The sequence below is a fragment of the Bacillus rossius genome, chromosome 10 (genome assembly GCF_032445375.1).
Source record: "Bacillus rossius redtenbacheri isolate Brsri chromosome 10, Brsri_v3, whole genome shotgun sequence".
Lineage (NCBI taxonomy): Eukaryota > Metazoa > Arthropoda > Insecta > Phasmatodea > Bacillidae > Bacillus > Bacillus rossius.
Genome location: NC_086337.1, coordinates 45,479,844 through 45,505,033, shown reverse-complemented (window position 1 = coordinate 45,505,033; position 25,190 = coordinate 45,479,844). Strand labels below are relative to the sequence as shown.

Below are 25,190 nucleotides of genomic sequence, written 5' to 3'. Positions count from 1 at the left end.
CACTGTCACTATTGAACACACAAAGGTGATATCAATGTATCATTTCATCACCATTTCTAAAACATTTCTAATTACCATAAATATGTAACAGGTAAATTACTCACAGATGTTGTGTTACATCAGTTAGTTAACAAATAGCAATGAAATAAACATTAAAAATTTTTTTTTTCTATAAATTAAATTTAAATAATTTACCTGAACAGTATTAAGTAACTTACAATGTATTGCCACATAAGGCAATGCCATGTTTATTGAAAAAATGGTAGTTTTGTTATGATATTAAGAGTGAAGTTAAGTAGTTCTGGTCATTGTTTATTTTCATGGCACGCAATAAAAATTTTTTTATGTTTTGTTCTTAAGGCACAAAATGTGCTGTGTATATAATGTCCAAGATGGGGTTGCACCCGCATAATTACAACAAATGACACGTACAGCACTAGTCCTGAGATTTCTGAAGGGGTTAATTCCCGTAGTTTTTACTTGAACAGAAACACGGAGGCATTAAGTTGCAGCACTGGCATGCTTACCAAGTGCACAGTCATATCTGCTTTCAAGGGCAATACATTGGTGTAGATACAGTACGCGCGACTGTAGAGAGAGTGCCGTGAGGTCGCACTCGGAAACCCAGGTGTCCGGAACCGGGTGAACAAGATGGCGCCGGGTGAACAAGATGACGCCGGGCGAACAAGATGGCGCCAGGCGAACAAGATGGCGCCAGGCGAACAAGATGGCGACGGGCGAACAATATGGCGACGGGCGAACAAGATGGCGCCGGGCAAACAAGATAGCGACGGGAGCGTCCCCGGTGGACGACGCTGCGATGAGACGCAGCGGGCGAAAAGACGACGTCCACCGCGTCTCTCCAAGACGTCTCCGCGCAAGGCCGGGAGGTTTGGGGTTTATGTCAGCATCCCAGCGGAATCGATGCAGACGAAAAACCCAGGACAAGCACTCCAAAAAAACGCGGCATTATTTGAAACCAAACCCTGTTTGGTCTGTCTTTTGTAGCGTCCGTATCGATTTTTTTTTTACTCTCTTGTCTTTTGTTAAGATAAAATTCGTGTGGCGTTCTATTGTCTCGTTTTGATTTCGAAAAAAAAAAAAAAATTACACTGAAAGAGAGACACTACCCCGTGCGCACATTTCACAACGTCTGTGCGAACCGACGGGGGTTAGGTACGTTGTTTGCGGGCGGGGGGGCGGGGGAGAAATTGTATACCCCACACCCCTTCAGGCCGAAATTCTTAAAAAAAAAAACCGTGTGAGGTCCTCGTCGGTCGCGCTAGCTGGCGGCGTCGACGGGCGTAGTTCGGGGGCTGTCCGAGAAGTCTTCCTCTCGGCCGTCGTCGCTGGAACATGCCTCCTCCAGGGTCCGCTGCTGGTCCTTGGAGGCCTCCGAGGACGTCGTCTGGAACCACGGCGGGGAGAGGGGGGGATGATAATCTAAGTGGCCACACTCGCCGAGAAAGAAATAAGCATCACGGTTGTAGGTAAAAAAAAAAAAAAAATGTTTGGTGGCTCCACATTCCTTTGATCTACCTCTCTTCAAGCGCGGCTCCAGAGGAAGGACGCAGGGGGGGGGGGGGATAGCCCCTTCCCGAGCCCACATTTTACTTCTTATTTCTTTGTAGGGAATATTAATGTTAACTTAAATACTTTCGTTTAATGTGCTGAACTCTTCTTTCAATCAAAATTTTGTACGAAAATACTAAATTTCAGTATTTGAGACCATATATTTGGTGAATATCCCAAGGGCAATGTCATGATTATTAACTGCATCCTGCCCGAGAGGTCTTCCTGGAGCCGCCATTGCCTCTCTTTCCTTTGACCTACCTCTATTTCCTTTGCTCTACCTAAATTTCCTTTGCTCTACCTAAATTTCCTTTGATCTACCTCTATTTCCTTTGCTCTACCTAAATTTCCTTTGATCTACCTCTATTTCCTTTGCTCTACCTAAATTTCCTTTGATCTACCTCTATTTCCTTTGCTCTACCTAAATTTCCTTTGATCTACCTCTATTTCCTTTGCTCTACCTAAATTTCCTTTGATCTACCTCTATTTCCTTTGCTCTACCTAAATTTCCTTTGATCTACCTCTATTTCCTTTGCTCTACCTAAATTTCCTTTGATCTACCTCTATTTCCTTTGCTCTACCTAAATTTCCTTTGATCTACCTCTATTTACTTTTATCTACCTCTATTTACTTTTATCTACCTCTATTTCCTTTTATCTACATCTCTTTCCTTTGTTCTTCAGTTACACATGTTTTCAAAAAATATCCACTCTTAAGTGCAACGAAGTGTGTGTAAAAAGTTGCGCAAGTGTGTTCGTGATTACTATCACTTTTTGCGAATTTTTTTTAGACAGATTGTATTACACCCAATAAATATTCGTTGATAATATTTGTGACAGAAGAATGAATGGAAGAGAATGATATATTTAGAATTTATAGAAACAAATGAAAAAGAATTAGCTATAGAAACAGCCCTTTTGAGCATCTGGATAAAATTTAAGTGAACAAATTTCTATAACCACCACCACCCCCCTCCCCCCCCCCCAAACTTGTCGGTGTTGTGGAATGATTGCTTTGAAATAATTGTGGGTAAGAACACGGCAGAAAAAAAATGTACGGAAAAAAATGGTGATTGTAAAACTTTGTATAATTAAATATTATCTACACGCTTATTGTTCCGTCTTAAAGACTGTATGTATATACTATTTGCAATAAAGCAAATTGTCCAGCTTCAACTCCAAAGGCTTATGTGAAACTTCAAAGGCCTTGCAAAGCACTTCAGACCATACGTCGTATTGTATGTTTTCAACTTATATCTTCGCGATGAACCTTCAGCTGAAGTTTTTCGGTTGAAATCTAATGCATTCTCTATCCGTCGGAGTAATATAAATATTATTTTTTTTTTTATTTTTCAATCTTATACTCTTTTATATCGCAGGGTATACAGTGAAATAAACGCTTTTTACTGCAATGTCGCATTCGTCGTTTCCATCCACACGTAACTTTTCTAACTTTTTTTTTTTGGTCAAAAGTAACCCAAATGGGTACAGATTGTTGGAACGGATGTGGTGTGCGGGTTAAAGATTGTGCGGCTCTTAATGCTAATTTAGCAGCGCTGGAACCGCAACAGCCTAATGATGCTCACTTGACGTGTTAATTGCGGTTTTTTACTGTAGCCGCAGAGCAGTACACGGATTGCTGCGGTGAAACCATTAAAAATTGTGTAATTATTGTACTATATAGCAGCACTTAGAAGTAGCGGGAAACTTAACAAGGAAAATATCAATGCTTGGCCGCCATACGCGATGGAGGGAAAATTTTATTGAACGACGAAATAATTTTTTTTCAATAATTTACTTTTGAACGATAAAACTAAACAATAAAGTATACAATGTATGTTCACACTGGAAGTTCTAAATTTCAACAAATGTGGCTACGATAAACTTGCAAAGATTGCTCCATTTCTCAGCGTTGCACTTTTAGTTACGTTCTGATAAGTCACCGCTTAGAGTTAACATACCAACAGTAAAGAAGTTTCACTTAAAAAAAATAAAAAGGAATTAAAGATTCATTTATGCCTTTACCGATGAATGCTGGAAATTAGGTAACGTAACAATTGAAGGTGTACGTGAACGAGATGGCAAAGGCAGAAAAGTTCCATGTGTTGTTTGACAGGAAGAAGATATGCAATTTAAAGTTGGACGTAAAAGGAATCTAAAATTCTAAAACTTAGTAAGCGAGAGAAAAGTAGAGGAATAAAAATATGTAAAGAAAAAAAATTTGCGAAATTTCATAAATTATTTTACGATTTCAGAGTATTCAAACGCTGCTGACCTTACTTAACCATCACTTAGACGAGTAAAAACCTACCCTCCCAAAAAAACAAATTGTGAAAATTTTATTTATTTAAAAGCCTCTAAATAAGGGGAGTAAAAAAAACAAACTAAAATGCACGAAAGTGAATTATACGGGCGTCTGACTCGAGGTTACTGAATCTTAAGTTTATATTTAAAGACTCTTATTTTTTTTGCAGATTAATTAGATCTTTACTAAACTGAAGGAGGTAGGGTTAACCACATTTAAAACAAGGAAAAGGGCAGGGGGTGATAATCGTTATGCTCCCCAGAAAGCACTATCTTGAAGTTGCACGAACGCGGATTTTTCGGGCGTGTGCCAGTAAGTAGTTCCTACGGCCCGTTCTACAATGGCACGTAAACGGAGACGTTATCGGCCGGAACCTTTCACTACGGCGTCTGCAGCTTCCACGATGCAGGGAAACGTAATAAATGGCTGCTATTGGTCGCTCTGAGGAACGTAAATGGAAGAGCTAAAATCATTATATAGCCATATATTTTTGTTATAACATTTTTTCTATTAATAAGTCCTTATTTAATGTTGTTTTTTATGAGATCATACGCACATTTTTATGTCAGTCCTAGAATACACTTAAAAGCATGAAATCATGTAATAGGGCCTATACTGTTTTGGATTAAACCTTTCAGCCGCACTTTGGCAATTCCTAATATATACGTAATTTTTTTTTTAACTTTAACTAAACTTTAACCATTTTTTATTTTTTAGTGTAGTGATAATCTTGCACTCTAATTATAATATTAATGCACAATAATTATATAGAAATAAAATTTATTTATTTAATAGCCATAAAGTCTGATGTTCACTAGAATGTATGTTCACCTTAACCCACAAATTCAAGGTTTGATAAACTCCATGTATTATTGAGTGACTTCAGTGGACGAATAGGTTTAAAGGGTTAAAACTATTCATTTTTAGTAGCATATATCATTCATTAAATCAATAAAATGTATGTTTTCCCAAAACCATAAAAAAAATAAATGAGATTTACCTGAGTTGCACGCCGCCACTTCGCTCGGCGGTTTTGGAACCATGTCTTCACCTGCAAGGAAACAAAAAAATACCAAGTTATTTGGAATGATTCTTGCATCGGGGAAGACTGATTTTTAATTAATTATTTGGACACACGCCATTGCTTTTGCCACTTCAGTTGCAAATGTTTTGTCATTTAAAAACCTAATGTTTTCATCCGTGCCGTCGTCTTAGTGTTGTCCATATTAGTATCTGCTTGGTTTCATTTTTGGGTTTGTCTGTATATACGCCAATGTGCTATGTATTTTTTTTTTTAATTTTTACTGTTTGTTGGTGCAACTGTCTCATTGTCAGCCCAATGTGATCTCCAAAACTTTAATTTTTTTCTGACTTAAATCCCTTCCACGAAATTACCTGTTCTGTATAGGTATGTAAAATTTTACATTAACTAACATTAGCTGATCCGCTTGTTTATGCAAAGTATGTCCATATAAGAGGTTAAAAACAAAACAAAAAAAAACATGTGAGTCTTTCAGTACTCGCCAGAGATGAGTATCATCTAACCTCCGTAACGAGCAAATTCATGTGTTCTCATGTCGCAAACACACTTTAAAATAAAATAAAAAACTTGGATACGGAATTTCAACGTAGAATTCTATACAATAATAACGAGCGTGATTTGAAAACACGCAAAAATTGCGTTTTCATCTGCATTTCCGGACGCGAACCACGCGTAGTTTCCATAGCCTCCGCTAGAATTCGCCCGCCGCTAGCGACGGCCCTGAGAGAACTTCGGGTTCGCGCCACCGGTCACAGATGGCAGCACGGGTGTGCGTCATTTTACCTAAAATTCATATCTCCTAAATGTCACTTGACCTAAAAATTAAAATAATCCTTCAGTCATTCGACCTAAAAGTCATTTGACCTAAAAGTCATTTGCCCTAAAAGTCATATCTCCTAAACGTCACTTGACCTAAAAGTCACTTGGCCTAAAAGTCAGTTGCCCTAAAAGTCATTTGACCTAAAAGTCAATTCGCCTAAAAGTAATTTGCCCTACTAGTCTTTCGACCTAACAGGCATTCAGCCGAAATTCATTTGAGGTGGAATGACTTTAGGGCGAGAGTGGAGTGTACCTGGCGGTCGGTGAGCTTGAGGCGGTCGGCCAGCAGGCGGCGCTGCTCGGGGCTGAGGTACTTGTGGCCGCTGAAGCGCTGCTCCAGCGCCGAGGTCTGCTCGGGGGAGAAGCGCACCTGGCCGCCCTTGCGCTTGCTGTGGCCGGCGCGCGCCAGCAGCGACACGGGACACGGCGCCAGCGCCGCCCAGCACCGGCCCAGAGCTGCGCACGCCCCACAAGCAACCACTGCAACCAGTGTCGAGGACTCTGTGCTCTCCTCCGTCAGACCCAGCGCAGCCCCTTTTTTCCATCCGTCAAAGCAGGGCCGCAACTAGAGTCTCTGGCAACCGGGGCATGAATGGATTCATGCGCTTCCCCCCCCCCCCCCTCTTTTTTTGCACATACCACACCAATAAAGCTAATGTCCGGGAGCCCACCCACGAAAAAAAAAAAATGGTGCTATGTATTTAAGCATTTTCCATATACCTACATGTAACAGTTTCTGTGCTACTCCTATAGCTTCCATGCAAAAACGTTTTACCAGTTACCATTTGTAGTATGAATTACAATGCAAGCGATTTCGGCGCCCCCACAGCTTTGCGCCCGGGGCGTATGCCCCGCTTGCTCCCCCCCCCCCCCCTTGTTGCGCCCTGCGTCAAAGCCACGCAGCTTCACAACACATGACTTCGTCCGCCCAGCAAAAGATTTTTTTCCCAAGTGAGCGCTACCAACAATCTCTCAGAAAAAATTATTTCGGTGCTGTTTACCATTTACGTCGTGATTTTTTTTTGTAGGTACGTACTGTATCAGCGTTTCTTCGAGAAAAAATTCAGAGTCGCGATTGAATTGTTTGGAAATGAGTTTTAAAGAACCCCCGCAAAAACAATCTGAACGACCAAAATACAAACACCACAGGCCCCGTATTCTAGTGACAATTGACTTTCACAGCTAAACATATATATAATACATGCGTTCGGCCGTCAAAAGAATGGGTTAGTTATACTTTTGAACTTTTGGCGGGCCGACGGATGAAATTTTTCGAGATCTCCAATTGGCTGCAGGTCACGTGACCGACGGACGGATGACGGTCGGGCGGAGGCGATGGGCTATTGTGATTCCGGCCTAACGCCAAACTGTGCGGTATTTATCGGCAACCTAACAACCTAAAATTACTTTACTTTTTGATTAACGAGAAAACAAAAAAAAACACTAAACCAATTTCAGCGGGGAGACAGCGGCTGTGATTGTTTATCGACACAATCAAGGACTCTTCCTACCCGGGCAGACATAGTGTGCAGATCATAGGCGTGCCTACAGGGGGGGCCAGGTGGGCCATGGCCCCCCCTAATGTAATCACTCAGATCGGCATTTTCTCTAATGCGTTCGTTAATATTCGTATATTCCTGGCACTGTGACACTCAAACTGTTTTTCAGTGTTGCAGTGTGGTAATTATCAATATTTCTAAACATTTTATCGTTCTGGAAATACAGCCGCCTTAGTTTATTTAAAACACGAGGTCCCTTAAAATGGCCAAGCAAAAAAAAAATTAAGAGGTTTGTTAAAGTTCCGTTGTCTGAATTGCTGTGTTTGCATTCACTAAAAAGAAGTTAATTTCAAGGTAGATCTAGACCAAGCTATTGGAAAATTCGAGAGGGAAAAATGTGTAAGTACCCTTTAAACATTGTCTATGGAAAAAAAACATATTTTCAAGATTGCTAAAATTATACGGATATAAATATTAACTAGTAAACATTCATATCTCGTCGATACTGCACAAAAATATAAACACGCAATGAGTGAATGTATTTAGGCTATTTAACATTCTAAATTCAGCTTCTGATTTAAAAATTTAGCAGGGCCCCCCCCCTAATGGAAATGTCTGGGCACGCCTATGGTGCAGATAGATATAGTCATAAAAAAACTACGCGATTTATAAACTGCTCAAGATATCCAAGCGACGGCTGCTCACGATAAGCATTTAAGAATATTCTGATGGCAGATGAGTAGTTCGGTTTACGTATTTAGTTTTTAAGTTGCATATTTTTATAAGAGTGTCGTGCTGGTAGAACACCACTGCCATCTAGCGAGCGGAACCATTTAGTGTGCCAAATTTTGAACACTGATCTTCCCAACCTGTATTGGAATTAACCTTACTTCTACCAAATGCCCTGTACCGAGAGCTAAGATGTTACACTACAAAAAAAAAAAATGTTCGAATGTATTTGGCGAAATGGTCATCATCATCTGTACGCGCGTGCTCAGACGGAGGCATCTACATTTACGTCGCAGGAAAAAAAGGATTCAAAAGTGTGTTTTCAGAATAAATTTTAGGCATGAAACACCGAGGACAGATACTTGAAGGGCTCGAGGGGGACTTGCATTGCACCTTTTCTTCTTCATTACTCCACCACGTGTCACGGTCACCATTGGTTGTCCCATGCACGACGAGAAGATTGCAATGCGTGGCAGTCCACAGCACCAGCGAGAGACACACCTCAGCACAAGCACAAACACACCCCTGACTTGGGGCGGGTGGGGGGGGGGGGGTAGGACCCCTCTCTTGTAACTGGGTTCTTCCTCCCGGATGCGAGAAGGAAAGAAAAAAAAAAAACACGCACGCTCGCAATCAACGGACTGCCTTCCGTGGCCGCAGCCTCAAAAGAGCGAGTCACTTCGCTGATATCTCCGCCCACTCACGCTCCCCACAACAGAAAACCGCCCGGGGGCTCGGCTGTAACTACTTCCGGCAGGAAGTTTTCCACAGTAACGTGGTTATCTGCGGGTCTCTCTCTCTCTCTCTCTCTCTCTCTCTCTCCCTCTCTCTCTCTCCCTCTCACAAACCAAACCACTCTCTCTTTTTTCCTGCGGCGTAAATGTAGCAGACCATGCCTCCGTCTGAGCTGATGAGGGCAGCCTTCTTTTCACAGACGAGAGAGCCAAACCTCTCCCATCGTGCATCTTCGGTTGTTTTTTTTTTTGTTCATTGTAATTAAATATGGCGGTGTTGATGAAAGGATACTAATGGTCAATTAGCTTAGGTTAGCTACATTATAAATACTTTAAAACATTGTGGACTGTTGATTTGGTTAGGATAGATACATTAAAGATACGGGAAAAAAACATTAACTTCGGGGAACTTCGGGTTTTGGCTCTCTCATCTGTGAAAATAAGGCTGTCCGAGCTGATGACTCTTTCGCCAAAGACATTGGAACATTTTTGTAGTGTAACATCTTACCTCTCGGTACAGGGCTTTTGGCAGAAGTGAGGTTAAGTCCAATACAGGTTGGAGAAATCAATGTTCAAAGTTTGGCACACTAAATGGTTCAACCCGCTAGATAGCAGTGGTGTTCTACCAGCGCGACACATTCATTTGTTTTTAATATTACCAAGGCGAACGTTTACGATTTTTAAATTGAAATATTAAATTTACGCTAAACCTTCCAATACGTTCAGTTTTTTAATTTTGAAAAACCCTACTATTTATCTATTAATTTTGTTTTGAAATATGCTTAGTGTCGCATTGATAACTATGCGTTATCTGCTGGGTAAAGTCACAGTACAGCATCACACCTAAACACGTAATTTTTTTTTTTTTAGTTAAGAGAGACGAGGCGGGGGCATACAAGTGACGTGAGAACTAAAGATTAACAAAGCTGATAAACGTGACTGGCACAGTAAACAAAGTTGAGATTTTGATATTTGTTTAAGTTTGCTAATAAAAACAATTTATTTTTTAAATTACTGCACTTGCCTACCGATGACAAATGATGCTTATAATACAAGTTATTTTTAATTTTGTTTCAGCTCACACATACTGTACTGTACTGTACTGTACTGTACAGCAAAGATGTCTGTCCGCCGTCATGCTCCGAGAGTCAATTGCTCGGAACAACAGCTTGATGAAGCACTGTCATCGCAGCAGTTGATATAGCGCGTCTCATCCTTAAGATTGCAGCGTGCGTTTGCTCTCTCTTTCCAATGCAAGATTTCTGCCATTATCACCGCCCTAATTTCGTTGTGCGGTGTTGCCAGATATACGCCATAGAGAGCAAAAGTTTCAGACGCAACTTTGTAACGTAATGAAAATTTGTTTAATGTATCGGAAAAATTGTAGGAATGAGAATTGTGGAAATACATTAATTTTCTTGGCGAATTTCATCAAGAGCATCACCTGATAAGTTACATTTTTTTTTTCAATTCTAAGGAAATTAAATTGAAAGACGCCATCTTGGTTTCGGCTGTTTGTTTGTTAATGTTTTGTTCATATCATTTAATTTTAAGAAGTTTGGCTTGTTTTTTAATCATTGCACATACATTCATGGGGGCGCCTTGTTATAAATAGTTTCTCCTGTGAGTAACTACATCTGTAATAATACTTTAAGTAGACTGTTTTATGGTCTTGAAAAAAATAAAATAAAAATAGTTTAATTAAAAAAATATATTTAAAAATATTTTTTATTAATAATGGTCGCGTACAAAATAAGACTTTTTAACTTTAACAAGCTGTGTAGTATCAGTGTTGGCGATGTACAGCTGTAGCTGGATTGTCGTCGCAAGTCGCTGACCCCGAGGGCTGAACGCCGGTACCGGGGCGGCCAAACCCGGGGCCTTAAAGGGGCGCCAGGCGACCACACTGGCTTGCTAAGTAGTTTCAGTTCATTTTGGTTAAGAAAACTTACAGTTTTAAATTTCGATTATGAAACTCTTCTGAAATACAAAAATAATTGTTTTGTGGGCTAGTTGGAGGGGGGGGGGGACAATGAATTAATTTTATCTGCACAAATAGGTAGCACAAACAGTTGTCATTATACATTAATATTTTTGTCCCATTTACAAAAAAAAATGACGGCGTGCCAACCAATTGACAGCTCTTCACTCATCCCGGACAATCTTTCTCTGGAGTGGAGGATAAGGAGGGAAATTTTTTTTGGGGGGGATATCTTCTTTGGGGCGTGTTATCAGCCAGGCCCGAGATCCGGCACGAAGCCGTTCGGGAACTTAACGCTTTTAATCGTTCGATTAATTGCTTATCAATAATCCATTCCGCGGTGATAAGACGGGTTGGAAAATGGGGGGAAGGGTGAGAATGGATGAGCTGTCAGCGGGAGTTTATTGGATGCGAGGGATTGAGTAGCTGTTTGATCATGGTGAGACAGTGGAAAAAACAATATCGTGAGAGAAAACTTAGCAGATCACGGCGGGCTGATCTGGCTCCGACGACTCTGATCGATGCGTGCGAATAAGCGGTCTCGACGTGGCGCCACGGGGAAACCCACCCCGAGTTAAGTCCGTAGATTACAACGACAAAAAAGTATCCGAATACGTGATCACTGTACACCAAATCTTCTTCAGTGATGGCGTTCTCTCAAAACTGACAACGCTATTAATTAATAATTTTCACCTCAAATTTACAAAAGATCGATGGTTTTTTTAAATTTTCAATGGATCTTCGTTGATTCACAGAGATCTTCGTAAATATATACGGGTAGTAATGTTCGCAGGCTTTCACGGCCATTGTCTGAAGTAGCTTGGCTTCTGGGTTGTAGACAAGCTACTGCAATAAATACGGGTACCGAGTTCAATTACTTTGAAGAGCGAGCAAATTTTTCAATGCCTGTTGCATCTATAGCAAAACTCTCGTACTTCTTCAAAGTTTATGTTTATTATGCTTACAGTGGAACTCACAACTCGGATGTCTGAACACGGCGAAGCATATCTACGAAGATGCAGTCATGTGGAAACACGAGAAAATTCTTCGTTTAATTGAGGTGAATTCTTCCTTGTAAAATCTGTATATTTACTGCAATTTCTGACTACTTTTCTGCAGCGAAACGTTGGTAGGCGTAATACTCAAGGACCTCAACCCAATACCAAAATATTTCTTCTTCGTCAAAACAAAACAAAACAAAAAAAAAAAATCAACGATGAACCTATTTAAAAAAAATAATTTTTACAAAAGTGAAACGCCAAAACAATGTGAGACATACCTACCTATGAAACCATTATTCCAGTTAAATAATAATCATTAGATCAAAATCGCATAAATGTTATATAGGCCTAATAGGTACTCCCAAAATTACTTTGTTTTGAACTTTTATGGAAGATGAAGGCAATTATATCTAATAGTTAAAAACTGATTTGTTGTAAAGCTGATATACAGAAAATAATTGCTTGGTAGCTTCAGGTACTAATGAGTATATCGGTGGCACTTCAGAACTTGGATTTTTTTTTTTACTAAAAAATGTGTATTCAAATGAACGATTATACAATAGCTTAAATCAAAATCCAGAAGAAAAAACCAGCACGTAGCCACTGCAGAATAAAGAGCCCTCGAAAAGGCATTTGGGGGGGGGGGGGGGGGAGGAAGGAAGAAAATATTCCGGACCCTAGAGTGGAGGCGTTTGAATCACGTTTACAGTTGTGGTCATGGCAACGTAAGCAGTTCTTAGATTCCCCCCCCCCCTCCCCAAACCATTACTGTGGGGTTCGAAAGTAATTATTTATTATTTAATTAAATAATTAGTATTTATTTATTATTATCTTGACATTTGGTCGCCATATTGGAAATTTATAATTTTTTAGCTATAAAATCGGGGGGGGGGGGAAATTAAAAAAATATATTAATTTTAATAATCGGCAATAAATAAGTACCTATATACTGATTGATTAGAGCGATTCATATCCTTTGTTCGATACTTGATCGATGCACAAAAGGTCCTAGCGTCTACACTCGACGGCCAAGCGCGGGGACAGTTGAGAAAGGACTTCACGCCGGCCGCACTTCTGCCCCCCAGTGAGCGTTGTCGCCGGCATTGGAAGCAGCCTTTGAAGACATTTCAAAATTGGTACCCTGCACGTGCGGAGACAACGTTTATTTACATCACAAAACGGCTGCAAGAAGAGCAGAATTGCATGTCCCTACATGACTGTAAGGCCTGCTATGCCTCAATGTAGAACACGAACTAATAATGTTCATTGACCCTGAAGACTTTATTTCTGAAGGTGACTCAATTAACGGAGGAATTTGATTATTATACAATACACTTATTTTTGTAATATATTTTCAAGTAGTTTCATAAATTCGAACCTTATTTCATTGCTTATTCTTTACACCTTTTTATTCACTACTATTTTATTACTTATTGTTTTTTTTTTCCCCATTAAATTTTGGTTGATCATTAACTTGTATTCACTGATGCTTCACTTGTCTAAATTGTACCAAAATTAATTTTTCGTTTTCTAAAACCTAAACTTCCCCCTACCCCACCTTTACTTCGGGGAGAGGGGGGAAGTAAAGATGGTGTCCGCCCGGGGGGGGGGGGGGGGGGGGGCACTCCGCTGATCCCAGCGGGCAGTAAACGCCCTGAGCAGGTAGTAATCCCCCCGGTATCTGCTGCCCGCTACTGTGTAAAACCATTCTTATCGTCCTTCTACTTGTCTTATCGAAATAACTTATTTTACGACTTGTGTACTTTGCGCTTTGGGCGTTATTCCGCGAAAATGGCTTGTTTTTTTTTGTTTTTTTTGACGGATTTGGCTGTCACAGACGTAATACGTTGGCAGCGCGACGTAGGCACGTGGTATGCGTACGCACGATATTTTCCCACGATTCCAATATCTATGGACGATTTTTTTTAATATATAACCAGAGCTATCTGTCTCGTTTTAAATCTCATGAAATGACAACTTTTTTTTTTTTTGCAAAGTCCAAGCCGATGGGTGTAGAATGTGTTGCGCCCAGATGCACAAGTTGTAGTTTCACCTGTTAGTACTTATATAACAATTTGGCTGCCGTAAATTAAGAAATACTTCCAGTACATTACACATGCCAAGTTACTCTTTAGTTTAAGTTTGGTTGACACAAATTATCCCCCCCCCCCCCTTACACCTGTGGAGTAGATTCTGAATTCATGCATGTGATGTGTACACATTTCCCAGGTATGTATAACATGTTTTTATTGTTTTTTTTTTGGTCTGGTGGATAGCTTTTCTGATTTTTAGACAATTTTAATGTACATAAAGAGTTTTATTGTTATTTGTATGTTTACATTAATAGGTACAAGTACATTTTCCTGCTTTTTTTTATGGTAAACTATCTCATTCGAAGCAATTAAATCCATGACATAAACGCTTATTTTTTCCACTTTCATCAGTCATTTCACATAGTTTTGATATTTCGGGCGGAAAAAAAATAGTGCTGTTTTAGGAAAAAAAACTCAAAGGCCTAAGATCTTAAGCATTTTAGCCATTTTTTAATCAGAAGAAGATAATGATATCATCTTATCATCTTGTTTGGATGTTTTGTTTGTGCGCGTTCCCGATTTAAGTACAACTTCCCAATCAAACAACTAATACTTAAATTAAGGCCTAAAATAAGGTCAGTAATTACTCAGAAAATAGTATCATGTCAAACATCCTTATGGTACAAGGATTTAATTATTTTTAAATCATTTTATCCGTTACTTACAATGTTTTTCCTCAAATTCAAAACATTTCCACGACATTTAAAAATTTGATCATTGAATCATATTACCTCGAAATATTTTATTTTAATACTTGATAGTGAAAATATTTTGTTTCAGTTATCTTCTCTTCAGAATAATTCATCACTGAATTACTGTAAATAATTATTTTCAGGGGTTTCAATTTAGTTCAAGTCATTTACTCGAAAATAACGTATCAAGACAACTGAATTAATTAATTGTAATATTTTATTTCAAAAATAATAATATCATAAACGATGAACCCTACAGAGGTAACTGATCCCTGATGATGGCGACTGCATTGTCGACCGAAACGTCGGCGAATTATTCGCCAAGGACACGGCTACAACACAGAATCCAAGCTACTTTATTTCATCAATTTCGTTTTCGCAAAAAAATAATCCATTTGCACGAAGTTACGATATCTTTCTTGTAGTATCACAAACTATTTCTCGGTAAGTGGTTTCCAAAGGAATGTTTATTTCCCCCCCCCCCCCCTGCGCGGCGCACCCAGGCGTCCCTCGGACCGGCTCCCGAGACGCCGCGCAGACGTCGCGGTCGGTTCCCCGGCGGCGGGGGGGAGGGGGGGGGGGGAGGATGACGCTCGCCGATAACAAAACAGATTAAAAGCCCATCGGGACGCCCCCCGTCAAACAGCCGACTGCGCGATAAGGCGTATCGTCGGCCGAGTTATTAAGACGCGCTTGTCCGGATACGCGACGCGCGGTGGCGACGGGTGCGCTCTTTTCCCTCCACCCTGTGGTTCAAGGCTCGTTGGGGCGGGGGCGGGGGAGGGGAGGTGCGTATGCGCAGGAAGTCCCTGAACGGACAGTGTTTAAATTACTGAATATCAAAGGGTCGACATTTGTGTGTACGGTAGTATTTTAGTTGACATGACACCAACGGTCGGTTTAGACTCAAACTCTCGTGCCATATATATATTTTTTTAATTGTAAATATTGTTATAAATTCCTTATGACATCGCTCTTGCAGTTTGTGTTTCGCCTCAATATTTTTTTCAACAGAATATTATTTACTGGCGGTAAAAAAAATAGTCCCGCGATTGTTCATGATTATGAGCACTTGCGTGACCTTTTTAAAGCTTCGGAAATAACGTTAATTAAATATCTGACGAGAAAATTTGAGGTGCCGAAAAAACAACTGTCAGAAGGCTATCGGAATTGATTTGCAGGGGGAATCCCTTGATTGAGAGCAAAGGCGTAGTCAGAGAGGGGCGGGGCTTTAAACACGGCCTTCCTCTGGGACCACAGCGATTCCCCATTTTAACGAAACTCATTAACCACCTATAAACGAGTCAGGCATGGCTCAGTCTTTGGCAGTTGAAGATGCGAAATGAGAGAGCAGCGTGATATTTAACACGTATGTATTAGACTTAAAAATCGTAAGTGGAACTTGATGTAAATATCTACCGTTCGTAGATGGCAAATTTTTTTCCCTAAGAATCTCAGGTTTGGAAGAAGCACTGAATGATCATCAGGTATCTTCAAGGATCATCTCTTTAAAATATATCCGGGAGAGAACCTTGGTCTCCCCGCTGCAATTCCCAGAAACAGTATTTAGCCGAAATATGTTCTTATAACTAAATTCAGCCACCTTCTTAAAAAAAACCTGGCTACGCCCATGATTAAGAGTAACAACAATTCTCGCAAAAAAATCGTCCTTTGGTCTCTCTCCGCCTCCCTCCTTCTTTTCAGCCTCGGAGAGGGTTAAGTTTTTACATACTCAGTTAATCGTATTTCAAATGGAAGGGTGTTAATGTTAGTCCAATGACATTTATTACTATAAAAGTCACAAAAATACACAAAATCTTGCAGAATGGTTTGTTTGTTAAAGTCAGGCTGGGAAGTTGAACTGGCGAGCGTCGAACTTGGGCTATGTTCGGGACTGCTTAGGAGCAGGACTGTCGATAAGGGCTGGGGTGTGGTGATGGCTGATCCAGGGGGAGAGGGGAGTGGGGGTCCCGGGGTGGAGCTCCGGTTGAATTTTTTTAGGTTGGCTGGCAGTCTGGTGGGAAACGACAAAAGTCGCCCCCGAATAAAAACCCAGCGACCCCCAAAACCAATGCGGACATCAATGTTCAAGCGAACAACCCCCCTCCCCCTCCCTCATGGTAGACTCTTTTCTGCTCTCTACAAACCTTCTTCCTGAACGATCTCTCTGTTTCCCGTATCCAACCTACCTGCATGCTTAATGCATGACTTCTGCACTACGCATGAAAGAGCCCAGGGTTTTCCCTGTGTCTGTGCAGGTTTTACCTGGGCCCAACTCATATAGTTATAGTCTAGAGTAAAGAGTGAGGGGAGTTAGTCATTCATCAATCGCTACCATGGCCTCGCCAATCTCCTTCTAGCACATTACGCACGTTACTGTCCTGCATGGCTTAAACCCTGCATGATTAGAACGATAGGATTCGGCTTGATACGCACTTAGAGTCTTCCATACCCAGACCCGTCCCAAACACATAGTTTTAAACTTAAGTTAGAAAAAATCGGATTGAATTTCGAATTTTTTTATAAATAAACTTGAAAACACACTTGAAAAAGTTTATATCACTAATATTCAAAATAAATAAATGTTATCAATTTTATGGACCAGAATACAATAGCAGTCACTGAAATATAAGATTTAAAAGCACACATATAATTTTTATTTGTATGTAGCCTTTTTTCATCCTGAGAAAATTGTTGTTGCTTTGTGCGCGCGCATCGTAAAAAATTACTCTAATCATTCATTCATAAAGTGCCTAAAGAAGAATAACTTCAAAAAGTATGACTGTTTTTTTTTTACAATCAGCAAATAGTTGGATCCTTGCAAACTTATAAAAACGTAGGAGCCCTTGCACGGAAAGAAAGTTGCTGTGTGTTCAAAATAACTACGTCATGGTTGCAGAGCGAAGAAGATAAGTGATCGGTTGTAATGCTTTGCTCGAAACTAAGGCGATCAGTTCCACTGATGTGCTCAGCCTTGATTCCGTAGTAGTTTTTCTTATCTTATAATTTTAAGATTACGCGCATCGCAAACGTAGCAAAAGACTAATAGCGCAAACGCTGCTTAAGCCACAGCTACTTCCTAATAAGTGACTCCTGTGGTGCATCGCTTGATGGTCTATTGCAGATGCATGCGAGACATTCTCAGTTTCAATTGGGGTTAAGAAGCCAAACAATAAATTTAGTAGGAGTGATTTCATGAAAAATGAAACGGATGTTCGTTAACGAGAATGTGTAACCAAGTTTGGCAGACCAACGTGTAGCAAGATAACCCCGTTTATAGTCACTTTCGTACATATTAGAACGACATACCAAACGTAACGATGTGCCAAATGTAAATTTATGATAGCGAAACTGTCCTGGAATATTTGATAAACTAAAACAGTCTTAGTGAAAAGTAATTACCAGTTTTAAAATAGTTAAGAAAACTGCCATTACAATGATGATAATACATATTCTTCTTCTAAATTCCCTGGTGGCTTAGTAGCACAGTGGAGGGCTTGCGCTATATGTAGCCTACTTAAGGGCCGTAGTTCAAATATCGCCACTGGAACAAATTGTTTTAACTTTTTTATAAAATTATAATACAATAATATTACATAGTAAATTTGAATCAATAAGTTTTGATTGTATGAAGTATTTACAGACTTATTTGTAATCGTTCAAACATATATATATATATACACACACATAAACTTAGTGTTATAATACGTGTTTTTAAAATGTTTCATGTTAGTATTTTAGTAATGCCGTACAATAATTATAACTTCTAGTGTGTGCGTAAACTTAAAAGTATTAATTGTTTAGTGAATTTTAACAAGAGGGACAGTTTTTTTTAAAATAAAATTAAATATTCAAATCAATTCTCAGTGATTACAAAAGCGTGTAATTAATATTTTATTTATTTTAAATACATATTTTCACAGGGGTAGCGTGGCCGAGCGGTCTAAGGCGCTGGTTTAAGGCACCAGTCTCTTCGGAGGCGTGGGTTCGAATCCCACCGCTGCCATTTATTTTACGTATTTACTGACGTACACCGTACACTGAGAAAAAACATAGTATGGTTGCAGAAACCAAATTTGAGAAACCACATCCCATATTATAAACTGTTTTTATACACTGCTATAAATTAGCGTAACGTTACGGAATATTTCTACGATTAATGAATCTTCGTAGAAAATACACCGGACTCCTTGATGTCTGTTCTGTAAGGTGACTGGCAGGTTTACTTAAATTATGAGAAGTATTAAGTAGATTTGGCACAACAGCTGAAAATAATAGTAACTTAGCAGTTACAAATTTTAAAAAATCGTGAAACTTTGATGCCGAAGAATTGCATTCCAAAAAATCTAACATCGTCTTTATTCAGAAATACCCTCCAATAATGAATTTAATTAGCGGTTTTGCGCTTATTTTAAAAGCCTCTGAAACAAAATTGACAGGATATATTTTTGTAAAATAAAAAACTTTCATTTGCTATAATTTATATAGTAACATACGTAGCGCAGTTGGATGATTTCGGTGTGATAGGTTCTGGGTTTGAGTCCTTGGTAAGGCGTGGATATAAATTTGTAATTGTTAAAATTGGTCACATAAAGCCAATGCAACTGTCAAACTTTCAATTAGAAGTTTTAAAGTGAGGAATGGATGGGTTAGCGGTGATAAAAAAAATCCACCAATGGGCCAAAAAAAAAAGTGGTAAGGACTCTTGGCTCTCGGACATGATATTCGTTCAGATTTTAGGATTTTTAAATTGTGAAGTGTTTCATCTCAGGGTTCAGACATAGATGTTGTGATGTTCTTTCATGTTTCACCTCCATACTGAAGGCAATAGTGATTTTCTTGAATTGTGAGAAGTATTAAGTGTCCCTGGAACCACAGCCTTAGCGAAAGAGTGGGCTAGCACAAGAAATGTATCTGCCACGGGGTCAAAATTTGGCTTCCGTATATTTCAATCACCACGGCTTCATCTGTAGTTCACCGCCTTCGGAACTAAGCAACCAGCTTCGTCCACCAATTAAAATTAATACATTGTTTTAAACTTCAAATTATTTTTGGGTTTATACTATATTTTATTCTACTAACAATTATTATAAGTTACTTTTACCTGTAGCCGTATTTCTATTTAAAAAAATAACGCACTTTTAAAATATTTCCAATTTTTACGAAATTAAAATATTGATTATTGAGACATTCAGCCCACTAAAATTTGTCTGGGAAACAATTTGATTAATTTTAATACTAAAATTTAGATGAATTTCCTAATAGTTTTTAAATTTCTTCAAATTAAATATCTGTTTTCAGGTAAATGTTTCTTAAATCCACAGAAAAGCAATGAATATACGTTTAATCGAAATATAGTTAAAGTTAAGGTGTCACCTGTAATTAGAGTTTGACGGCTAAATAATTTAATGTTTAAATTTTAATTGAAACTTGAAACGAAGTTACAGATAAATCACACATCGGACTTTTGTCAAACTGGACACACAAAATATTTTCAGTTTAAATCTAATTTCAAAAATTTTGTAAAATTAAATAAATGACATTAATTAATATTAAGTTATAACTCTCAGAATTCAATTAAATATTATAGCGTGTTAGTAAACTACAGTTAATCATGATTATATTTAAATTATTTGATTTATTTGAGCCAGATTCTTATTAAAGTCATTATTATATTTTTGTCCATTAATGATTAGTTACCGTGTGTATAGCTGGCAAACCAATTTTTTTATGAATTATTGTAAGAAGTGTAGAATCCTAAACGTAATTTTTATTATTATAATTATTAATAATTAATATATATTTTCTTATATAATATTATTCCGCACCTGTAGTTTTCAAATTCTATATCTAGAGTACAAACCTTTGGTTTGTTTTGCATTACCGTCTAACACTTTTTTTTAAGTAGTCTAGATCATAACCAAAACCAAAATAACTTCATAGTAAGGGAAATGTTATTGACGCTTAAATACGACGTTTTGGACGTGCCGGGTAGTAGAATGCACAAGTTCAAAATCGTTTGCTATTGAAATGTTAACTTCGCAAAAGCAGTTCTGCAAGGAGGGCTTGAATCCACCCGAACCATCGCCTCTAGGGGAGATTGTAATGAAGTCACTGTGGCGATCTAGGCTAGATGATAGTGCGATGGTTCATCATCACCTTCCGCAACACGCAGTCTTGGCACGAGAAAGGAAATTTTGCCACAGACCGTCCACGAGTTGTTCTTAAAAAATTATTTTATTTCTGAATAAATTGTGATTAAAACCATAGCTCAGACCATTGAATTGTTTACTCGGTCGGGTCTCCGTAAGGAGATAGAAAGAAGGTTAAGTCTTGCGTAAACTGGCCAGAAGACAATATCACGTTATTTTCAACAGTGAAAGTAAATAGCTAATGTAGCTAAATCTCACAGGCGATTTTATTTTTTACGGCATACCACACTATCTACTTCAAGCGTTCCATTATTATACTACGCGCTATGGTTGTAGTCTTTACGACGAGAGTCGCTAACTGCTTATTGGCTTCTGTGTTGAAAGCCACTGCGAATCTCCCCTGAAGATGGCTGAAACAAGGATTACGGAAACGTCGGGTCTCGGACCTGGCCACAACCCAAGAATCCAAGAAGTAATTTTTCACGTAAAACCACGCGATTTGAAAATTTCCCATGGTGTCAGGAGTGGCGTTTCCTTGTTTACGAAAAACATTTAAGAATACGCCCAGTAGTTCTGTTTCCGTATTTATTTTTTAAACTGTATGTATCTTTATAAGAGTGAAAATGGGTAAAAATGGCGTTGTTTTAAGAATAACTTTCATGCACGAAACATACTGTACAGGTTCTTGGAATCACACAAGGGACTTACTTGCATTACACATTTATCTCGTGGTTGCCACCCATATCTTACAGTTACCCTTATGCACTACGAGAAGACTGCGCTCCGGTGGAGACACCGCGCTAGGAGCACCTGGCCTCACCAACAGAACCATGCGCGGCCCTCGACGAAGTCAAAGATCCGACGACAAAAGAAATGGAAATAAAAAAAAAATTGGTTGTCTGTAAAGTCGGTTTACGGACGATAGTTTAACGTGACAACGTCATAACAAAACATTGATGAAATGATTGCAATCTTTTATGAATAAAATTAAATCATTTTTATTTTATTAATAAAAGAATAAATACTTGAAATTATACTAGTAATCAGATTTTTAAAATGTACGAATAATTAACCTTTATTGCCGAAATATTGCAATAAGCAATGAAAACCACATTAAATTTTCACTTCACTTTATAAACAGTCGAGTGGAAGAGAGAGATAGATGCGGCGCAAGCGTGCAATGGGCGTAACGGGACACAGCGTAACGGAACAATGTGCATAACGGTACACTTTTTCGTGCGTGCAGCCGGCGCGGCGTTCATCGATTTATTAGACGTCACGTCAAAAAAAAAATCAACACCGGACGTTGTTTCGGAAGTCGGTTCTCGTGGCGCGGGCGCACTCACCCCTGAAGTGGCCGGACTGCAGGGGGTGCGGCACCCCGAGGGGGGCGTAGCCCGCGAGCAGCGGCGGCGCCCGGGAGTCCTCCAGGTACAGCGGGGGGCGGCCCGGCTCGGGGGCGGCGGCGGCGGCGGGGGGCGGGTACACCGCCACGGGTCGCGCCGGCGCCGGCCGCAGGATGTCGTCGATGAGGAAGGACTTCATCCGTCGGCCGCCGTCGCGTCGTCAGTCAGGGCGTCAGGTGTCGACGGGGGAAGCGGCTCTTCAGAGGAAGTTCAGGCGAACATCGTCACTCGGGTTCTCTCGTCGCCCCTGGGAGGGCATCCGGCAACGTCCGCTTCGTCGCTGCCACTAGCGGCGCGGACGGATCGACGGGGGAAGGAAGGTCTCCTCCTCCTCCTCCTCCTCCTCCTCCTCCCTACCCCTGGCTCCAGTGCGGAGGTCTGTTATCAGCTCGCCGGCGGGCAGAAGAGACCCGATAAAAGTGGAAAAAGGGGGGAGGGGGAGGGGAACAAACGCCGCGGAAGTTGCGAGAAGCGTCGCCCGCTGGAGCTACGACCTCGAGGCGTAGTAGTAGCTCTTCTCCCGAAACGAAAAATTAATTTTTCAGCCACGTCCTTATCACCTCCTCTTCCCCCTCACTACTTCCCTTTCTCTTTCTCGTTGTCCGGACTGCGATTGTTTCCTGCGACGGTTTGTTCCCGCGATAAGATACTCGCACAGCTTCCCCCCCCCCCCCTCCCCCCCTCCCAACACACATACTCCCCGACGAATGCCGGTCGTTGACGGGATCTGGGCGCGATGACGGACGACCAATCGGAACACACCGCTAAGTGCCACGCATCACTTTCCCCCCCCCCCTCCTTCCCACTACCGGTAAAACCCTTCAGGGAGTGTGTGTTGACAGCCATCGCCGTTCCCTCAACGCCGCCGCTGCCCCATTAGATAAACCCGGGCGGCCTCCAGCCCCGTGACAAAGGCCCTTCAGCGTGCAGCATCGCTGATAATACCCCGTGTCGTGTAACTTGTCTGCGGGTTTTGACGGGTTCTCGACGGTAGCGCCAGAGGCGCCCCGTGTGCCAGACGTGTTTTCTTTGCGAGCACTGTCCGTCACGTGCCGTTCCAGTTAATCATTTTATATTGACGTTCAACTTGTAGACTTTTTGAGTGGCCCAACGTCTATATATACACACATATATATACTGTGCATATCTTATGCATAATAAGCTGGCAAAGTTGAATATTTAACATTTCTGTGCAATATAGATAATAAGAAAAAATGGACTAAAACTGAAAATATTTTATGTTTGAAGGCAACGTTGGTGGCTAATGCGTGGTACGGTTTAAATTCTTTCAAAAAATTTTATTTTATTAAGTCTTTTAAATTTATAAATATTCAGAGATCTTTAAAAGCTGTGTAAAATTAAATCACTTTAACGGAAAGAAATTAAACCGTGTCACATAGTAGACAGTATAATTGACTTTGAATCTAAAATATTCCTGTTTTGTATTCCATTGATTCTCCTTATCCACACTGCACGAAAACGTTAAAAATGCAACTTTGCCAGCTAATTATGCAAAAAGTATGCGATATAATCATTTTTTGCATTTTTTTTTGACAGTTCAGACACTCAAAGAGTTAGCACCTTTAACCGCGTGGAACGTAAATATAAAATCATGTCTCGGAATTGGACATGCCCCGTGTTAAAGTTGTTTACAAATACTGTTGGCAAGACCACAATTGCAGAAGGATACGCAGACCATCGGTACTACTTATGAGAACTGTCAAATTTGAGACTAGTTATTTGACCCACACTATACGAGCGCCTTATCGCACCCCTATAAGTAGCAGTATTTTTATGAACAGATAATTAATTTTTTTTTAAGTGACACTTCCTTTCAGCCGGTAGGATAAGTCGAGTCCGTTTCGGGATGTGAGAGTGATGAAAAAAAAAAAATGTTTACCACTCAGAGCGTTACAGAAAGTAGGTACAATGTTTGTTACTCTTGCACTTAGTGTATATGGCGAAACCGAACAGAGCCGAAAAAGGTCCAGGGACAAATTTTGTTGTACGCCCTCCCTACTATTTAATGTAGGGCCTACAACTTTGCAATGACCACAATTTAAAAAAATCTATAAATGCGGAAGCGTTGCTGTGACCATAACTATAAATGTGATCTGCACGTATCACGTAACTTATAGGGTTTCCTCTGATTTCTGTTAACAACTCAACCAAGCAAGGAACATTGGCCATGGGGATTTTGCCCCCTCCCCCATTTGTTTTTCCATTTCCTCTCGGCGGCCATGATATTAGTACACTCTGGCGGGCTACAAATAAAGCATGCTAACGGGAATAATATATATGCTTTGTAGTAATTTTGGGAGTCAATCTGCTTGTGGAATGCATTGGAAAATTATATTTTTAAAATGTCATTTGTCATGTTCGAACTTTGAAGTTCATGAAATAAGCGTTTTTTAATTTTTAATTTTTTGTTTTAAATATTTTTTTTATTAATATTCTATTAAATTGCCATTTGGCAGGTTCGAACCAAGGACTTAAATTCGATGGTTTAGGTGCCGGTTACTTTTAATATTTTTTTAAAAAAATTTTATATTTAAAATGTACTGTTCATATCAAAATACAGTTAGAATATAGGGTATTCCTCAGAGTTTAGGAATAATGAAAACTTACCAGCAGAATGTTAGCATAAAGGAAAACCAAAATTCTCAGAAAATAGTAAAAAATTAAATTTTGTTTTGGATCATAACATGAGGTAGATTTTCTGCAATGTAATTCTATGTCATCAAGGTTTAAACATTTTATTTTATTTTATAACTACTGATTTATTATTAATTTAGGCTAGAAAAAGATAAACGGTTTCTATTTTCTCTCTTAACATATGTAGAACAAAAGCATCTACTACTCAGATAAAACGATTCTGGGCTAGCCCACATTAGGCCACGTTGTATGTACGTAGATAATCAATTAATCTGTCACCGAGCTGGTGTTTTGTTAAAATTTTTGATCAAGGGGAACGTTTATTGTGTCTTATAGACATTGCAATTAAATTTGAGCACGTAAATAAAAACAATGGCAGAGGTGGGATTCGAACCCACGCCTCCGGGGAAACTGGTGCCTTAAAACAGCGCCTTAGACCGCTCGGCCACGCTACCTACATAATATATTGACGTCGAGTGCATGTGTTCACACAACTGACAGTTTATTTCAG

The 25,190-nt window shown here is 39.8% G+C and overlaps 1 protein-coding gene and 1 non-coding gene across 2 annotated transcripts; one reads left to right on the top strand and one right to left on the bottom strand.

Moving 5' to 3' along the window:
* Positions 1-196: 196 nt before the first annotated feature.
* LOC134535651 (hematopoietically-expressed homeobox protein HHEX-like) lies at positions 197-22,314 on the bottom strand. Its single transcript, XM_063374838.1, has 4 exons — positions 21,965-22,314; positions 5,991-6,193; positions 4,877-4,927; positions 197-1,408 (listed from the first exon to the last, which is right to left on the bottom strand). The coding sequence occupies exons 1-4, from the start codon at positions 22,161-22,163 to the stop codon at positions 1,283-1,285; spliced, it is 579 nt and encodes a 192-aa protein (XP_063230908.1). The 5' UTR covers positions 22,164-22,314; the 3' UTR covers positions 197-1,282.
* On the top strand, positions 18,391-18,472 carry Trnal-aag (transfer RNA leucine (anticodon AAG)). The gene has a single exon. It is a non-coding gene; the product is annotated as a tRNA-Leu (tRNA).
* Positions 22,315-25,190: the final 2,876 nt, after the last annotated feature.